This window comes from Pinus tabuliformis, chromosome 3_2 (genome assembly GCF_031772625.1).
Source record: "Pinus tabuliformis cultivar Carrire ecotype Pingquan chromosome 3_2, CPIR1, whole genome shotgun sequence".
In the NCBI taxonomy this organism is placed as follows: domain Eukaryota; kingdom Viridiplantae; phylum Streptophyta; class Pinopsida; order Pinales; family Pinaceae; genus Pinus; species Pinus tabuliformis.
Genome location: NC_142302.1, coordinates 679894527 through 679900999, shown reverse-complemented (window position 1 = coordinate 679900999; position 6473 = coordinate 679894527). Strand labels below are relative to the sequence as shown.

Sequence of the window (6473 nt, the reverse complement as noted above, 5' to 3'; positions counted from 1 at the left end):
CTTGTAATTCAAATCTCTATTACAATAAGGGGGGAGTTCCGGGAGTTGATATTCAAAATTGGGTTCGCAGACCCATAGTTCTCTAGACTCCTCTTAGCTATACTTAAAACTGAACATAAACGGCTATATTGCCTTACAAAGGATCCTCCTATCCAGCTATAGTTGCACTGCATGAGCGTTAAGGGGAGTGTTGGGTGACCGAGTCATCAGGGAGGGGTTCCCTCCTGCTCACTCTTGTTGAAGCTTCTCCTTGCTGACTTTCTGTTAAGGTGCGGAGATGATCTATTACTGCTTCCATGTGAATGCAGCGGTCCTTGAGGTCTTCAGTGTCTTTTTTCCTCTTCTCCAACTTCTTTCGTTTGGAGTTTTCTGTCCGCATGAAAGTCCTCCGTTAGTTCATTCACCTGTTTCTTCAGGGCGTTTATCATAACTACGTGAGCCTTGCACATATGACAGTCTCTATTATTGAAGATGTTGTCCATTGGGTTCCTTGGTTGCTGCTGGTTGGCTTGTTGGTTATTCTGGTCAGCCATCTTACAAGAAGCGATGTCTGCTTTGTCGAAAGCTGATGATTTGGGCGGCTTGCCGTTTATGTGGCTGGACTGATTGGCTAGAGCAGAGTGTAGATAAGGGCCCTGTTGCTGGTTGCGAACACTGCTTGGAACACAAGCCCAATAGTTAGTTTTATAAAAACCACAGATAAGAGGAGGAGTGTTTACCCTGCGCTGAGAGAGGCCGGTTGTGTCTCCGCTCGAAGTGAAGTGCCACAGATGATACCGGCTGCCACAGTGTGCTGAGAAATTCCGTCGATTGTTGTCCGCTGAGGGGGTCTCAGAGTTTCTTTGATCCTCAGTGCTGGCCTCGCTGCAGTGAAGGAGACCTCCTTGGCCCTTCCACCGATTCAAAAGTGCTCTCTGTCTCTCTCTGAGATTGTGATGAATTGTGAGAACCTTGGTGTGCTTGCTGAGATTGAAAAGGCTGAAGCGGGCTTTCTCCCACTCGTGCTTGAGAGTAATGGATCTGATCTTGTCTGTCAAGAAAGGATTTGAGGTGATATGCCTCAGTCCTTGAAATCTGACGCAGGCATGGGTGCGATCACTTCTTCTATCAATTCCTGGTGTATGTCGTGAAGAGCCCCTTTTGATTGCTTCCCTGCTCGGATCCTGAGGCCGATTCCCCGTCCTGATTCCCCAGTTGTGGCAGTCAAGAGAGATTTTGAAAGCAGAAGATCGCTGGTGCCCTGATCTATTATCACGAGTTGGATGCCTGAGGTGACCCATAGTCAGAAACATGAGGATCAAGAGGTGACTAAGGAATATCGTACTCATAGGTTTTCTCATTCTCCCTCACCTGGCCCGTGGGTCTTCTTATGGCCTTGTTGGCCAACTCATCTGCCGTCGTGTTGTGTATTCTGAGGACGTGTTTATATGTCACCTTGCTCATACCCCTGACTTGTTCCAGAATTCTGTCCTTTATTCTGTTCAGTGCGCATTGTTTGAAGTTGTTTCCTGTGTTCATGGCTGCTATAAGGATAGCTGAGTCCCCCAACGCGAGAAGGTCGTGAATGCCCATCTTCCAAGCTATGAAGACCCCCAGAAGGAGGCTATATGCCTTTGCTTTGTTGTTTGACAAATTCCCCAAACTCCATTCATAAGTGGCCATCGTTCTCCCTTGGGGGTCCCTTATTACTCCCCCTGCTCCAGCTATGCCTGGGTTGTTTTTAGAAGCCCCATCAAAGTGGAGCGTGTGCATCTTTTGCCTTTGAATCCAATTGTTTACTTCCTCTTTTGACCCTCTGATCTTCCATTCCTTCTGTCCAGATCCTTTGATTAGCTTGCATTTTGGAATTATCCTGTAATTGAATCTTTGTACCCATTCCTTCACCTGCTCAACTGTGTAGTCCGGATCTGCATGTTGGATCCCATTTGCTTCAATGGTTTCAGTTATAAGCGCAATAGTTTTGGCCAAGATACTTTGGACACTAGGCTTTTTATCTTTGAAAATGCTTGAGTTTCTGGCTAGCCATAACTGCCAGCAGAGGTTGGAAGGTATGCTGGACCAGAGTCTCTTGGCGAGGGACATGTTTTTGTTTGCGAAAGGGAAGAGTCTTCCCCAGCCTTTCTGAAGGAGAGGGACTTGATTTGGTAGATCCCCAATCTCAAGAGGACTGGTAATGAGTTTCCAGCAGGATGAGGCAATTGGGCACTCTATGAATAAATGGTTAAGACTTTCTTCCTCTTTCTTGCACATAAAGCAGATTGAAGGCCCCTGGATCCCCTTTTTTCTCAGGTTTTCTACTGTGAGGAGCTTGCCATGAAGCAAGGTCCAATTGAAGAATTTGATCTTCGGTAGGCTCTCGATTTTCCAGGCTTTCTTGTGATATTGCCAATTGTTTAACACTGCTTGGTTTTGGAGCGCTTTATACCCTTCCTTGACCGAATAATTGCCTCCATTAGGATCCCATATGCAGCTGTCCTCTTTTCCTCTGCTTGAGGGAGCTGCCCCTGCCAATGAGAGTTTGAGGTTATTCCAAAGTTCCTTTAGACCATCCGGTAGGTGCCTAATATTCCATCCTTTCCATCTGTCATGGTCCCAATTTGAGATGTCAAAGAGGTTTATATGATTTGTGTCCAGCATCCACTGTTGCAGCGGCCTCAGGTGGGAGAGCTTTTCCTTGGCTTCCTGGCCCATTATTCTATCCCTCCATATGCTGGTTTGTTTCCCGTTGCCTGGGACTTTGGAGATGTGAGACTTGAGGAGAGGCAGAGTTTTCTTGATCAGCTTCCAGACCGGGGTGCACTGCCTTTCTATGATTGTGTCTGAGAGTATATTGCTATTGCTCCCACTCAGGTATTTCTTTTTGAGAACCTCTGCCCACCAGGTGCCCTTCTCGGTTAAAATTCTCCATATTAACTTGAATCCCATTGCCAAGTTTGCAAGTCTAGGGACTCTAATTCCCAAGCCTCCTTTTTCTATGGGGAGGATGACCTTTTCCCATTTCACAAGGCTGAATTTTTTCGTTTCTTGCTTTCCTCCCTTCCAAAGGAAGCTTCTGAGAATCAACTCCATATGTTTGTGTATGCTTGAAGGGGCAAGCATTATGGCGAATTGGTAGATAGGGAGGGCAGAAAGGATGGATTTGATTAGGATAGTTCTACCAGCCAGATTGAGCCAGTGCATCCCCCAACCTTGAAGCTTCCCTCTCATCTTCTCTACTAGTTTGACCCATACTTCGCTTTTGATTGTCTCTCTTGCAAGCGGAAGTCCTAAGTACATGAAGTGTGACCAGCTTGATTGGGCTGGGATTTCTAAAATCAAAGAGATTCTTTGAGTTATATATCTTGGGACGTTCCATGTATAAATCTTGCATTTGTTGTTGTTTAATTTACCCCCCGAGGCTTGAAGGAAGAGGTCTAGGATGGCCTTGAATCTCCTTGCCATAAGACTAGAGGCTCCACCTATTAGCAGCGTGTCATCTGCAAATAGGGAATGGTTGATCCCTTTAGCTCCTCTTATTATGTCCACTCCAGTTATTTCCTTCAGTCTTCTTTTGTTTTCCAGATGTAGACTTAAGGTTTCCGCCATGATAATGTAGAGGAAGGGGGAGAGAGGGCAGCCTTGCCGCAAACCTCTAGTGCTTTTGAAGGCCCTGCAAGGCCTCCCATTGATTAGCGGGGCTGTCCAATTCTGAGAGACACATTCCATGACCTTATTGATGAAGAGCCTTGAAACCCCGAATTTTGTAAGCACATTCTCCAAAAAGGAGTGGTTTACCCTGTCAAAAGCGCTGGCCATGTCCAGCTTTATTATCATGCCTTTCTCCTTTCTAGCTATACTGCTATGTATTGCCTCTTGTATCAGAATTACATTATCAGTTATGTGTCTCTTGGGGAGGAACCCACCTTGGTTGTCCGAGATAATTGAGGGTAGGATTTGTTTCAGCCTGTTTGCCAGAATCTTTGAGATTATTTTATAAGAGACATTGCATAAAGAGATAGGTCTGAACCTATCAAAGGATTGAGGGCTTGGCTCTTTTGGGATGAGAGCTAGAAAAGAGGATTTAACGCTGCTGCCCAATTTGTTTTTCCGGTGGAAGTTTCTCACCATTCTGAGAAAATCTTTTTTGATGATTTCCCAATGAGTTTTATAGAAACTTACCGTGAAACCGTCCGGCCCTGGAGCTTTGTCAAGGGGCATGCTGTTGATGGACCATTCCACCTCTTCTATGGATATTTCTTTGTCCAAATCGCTGTTCTGAGCTTCTGTAACCTTCTTTTCGATGATGTTGATGAAATCTGGATTGTCTTCATACTGCGGGTCTTCTGAGAGCAGCGATTGAAAATGATTTGAGGCAGCGTCCTTAATTTCCTCTCTGTCTGATATCTCTTTCTCGTTGAAGGTTATCTTGCCTATATTATTTCCAGCTCTTCGTACCTTGAGACAGTTATGAAAGAACGATGTGTTTTTGTCCCCCGAGTTGAGCTAGAGGCATCTGGACTTTTGCCTTAACTCTTCCTCTTCATTTCGATGCTGGTTGTATAAAGCTTTGTGTAGCTCACCTTCTATTCTTTGGTCCTCCTCCGTTTCTTGGACTGTCTCCTTTTCCTGGTTCCATTTCTCCAAATTTCTTTGCAGCTCGTTTTTTGCCCTCCTTTCCTCATTTGCGTAGTTTCTCGCCCATTTTTTTATGGCCATCCTTAGTTGTTTAATCTTTGATTCCCAAACAAAATGTGGAGATCCTATTATCTCTGTCCTCCATGTTTCTTTCACCAGGGTTTTAAAATCCTCGTTGGCATCCCATACCTTGTTATATTTGAATGGAAGCGGCCCCAGGTCCTCCTCTTTCTCTAAGTGCAGTGCAACAGGCTTATGGTCTGAAATGTATCCCTGTATGATTGAACTGTGGATCCTTTGAAAATTGATTGCTGCACTCTCCTGAACAAGAATTCTGTCAAGTCTCTCTTTGATATTACTCCTTCCCGTCCTTTTGTTTGACCACGTGTATCGCCCATTTTGTGGAGGGATATCGATGAGTTTGTGAGCTTGGATGATTTCCTCCAATTTGTCTCTGAATGGATCAGTGAAATACTTCCCTCCTAGTTTTTCCTCTGCGTTCCTGATTAGATTCAAGTCTCCTCCAAGAAAGATTTTCTCCCCTTGTGAGGTCTCGATGTCTGCTTTCAGAGAATCCCAACATGCGGCTTTGTCTCTGAAGTGGGGAGGTGCATACACATTGTAGATTGTGAATTCCTCCTTCTGGTCTGAACTTTGCATGTCAATTCTAATCCACCATCTGTTTTGGTTGTTACTGATGAGAGTCCACTTGTTTTTTTTCCATAAAACTCCTATGCCTCCTGAAGCTCCTGAGGCGCTCGTGGCTATTCCTTCATACCTTCTGCTTTTTAAAATGCTGTGTTGAAATTCTTGGTCGCTGATTTTGGTCTCCTGGAGTAGGAGGAAGTCTGGTTGTTCTGAATTGATTAGGTCTCGGACTGCGTTTGTCTTAAGGGAGGAGCCCATCCCCCTACAGTTCCAAGAGACCAAAATCATCATTTACCTGTTTTATTGTGGTTCCCACTTTTCTCCTTCATCTTCTCGCCACTTCCCCTATTCTTGTCCAAGTATGTGTCTATTGGTTGTTGAGTTCCTGTGGTCATCTCTTTTGCTACATTCTCATCTCTTATTTCCTTGTTCGATTTTCTTCCAACTTTCCTTGGAGGATCCGTGGCTGCAATGTTTTCCTTTGTTTTGTTTCTTGTTAAGATCCTTTCCACTGTATGAGGAGGGGAGGCCTGAGGGGGGGAGGAGGGGGGGGTTCTGATGCTCTTGGGGGATGGAGGGGGAGATGAGGGTTCCTCTGGGGCTAGGGTTTCAAAGGGATTGGAGGATGAGGGGATGGATTGGTCTATGCTTGCGGGGACAGAGGAGGGGGGAGGGGTATCAGAATGGGGTGCCTCTGGTTCCGGGGGAGGGTTTGATTTCTTTTTTTTCCTGACCACTTCCCATGCTTCCTCTTGGGATTCCGGGTTGGCATTAGTTTCTGATCTAGCTTTAGAGCACCTATTTGCGAAATGACCATATTCATGACATACCTTGCATTTAAAGGGGAGTTGCTCGTAGTCCACCTGCTGGATATGCGTCCACTGATCCACTCTGAGCTTGACTGCCTCTGGTAGCCCTTTACCCAAGTCCACTTCTACACAGATCCTCGCACATGCATGCATGTTTTCTTTTGGTTCCGATCTGTCCACATACTTTCCTATTGCGTTTCCGATTGCTCTGACTGATTCGTCTGCCCAGCAGTGTAGCGGCAGATGCGGAAGGCGAACCCATACCGGGACTGCGTTGGGGACATCCATTTCTGGGTCGAAGTCTGGGGTCCAGCGATTGAGGTACAGACCTCTGGTGTCCATGAAATATGGTCCATTCCTAAAGATTAAATTTCGATCCTCCACTGATTCGAAGAGGAAGGT

At 45.7% G+C, this 6473-nt stretch overlaps 1 protein-coding gene across 1 annotated transcript; it reads right to left on the bottom strand.

Moving 5' to 3' along the window:
- Window positions 1-3871: 3871 nt before the first annotated feature.
- On the bottom strand, window positions 3872-5274 carry LOC149182469 (uncharacterized). Its single transcript, XM_089414568.1, has 3 exons — window positions 4560-5274; window positions 4159-4409; window positions 3872-3943 (listed from the first exon to the last, which is right to left on the bottom strand). The coding sequence occupies exons 1-3, from the start codon at window positions 5272-5274 to the stop codon at window positions 3872-3874; spliced, it is 1038 nt and encodes a 345-aa protein (XP_089270694.1).
- Between the last annotated feature and the right edge of the window lie 1199 nt (window positions 5275-6473).

Coding starts and splice junctions, on each gene's coding strand:
- LOC149182469 (XM_089414568.1), bottom strand. CDS start 5,274: ATGCAAAGTTCAGACCAGAAGGAGGAATTCACAATCTACAATGTGTAT. Junction 4,410..4,559: donor GGAGGACCAAAGAATAGAAG/GTGAGCTACACA, acceptor GAAATAATATAG/GCAAGATAACCTTCAACGAG. Junction 3,944..4,158: donor CAGGGCCGGACGGTTTCACG/GTAAGTTTCTAT, acceptor TCTGGCAAACAG/GCTGAAACAAATCCTACCCT.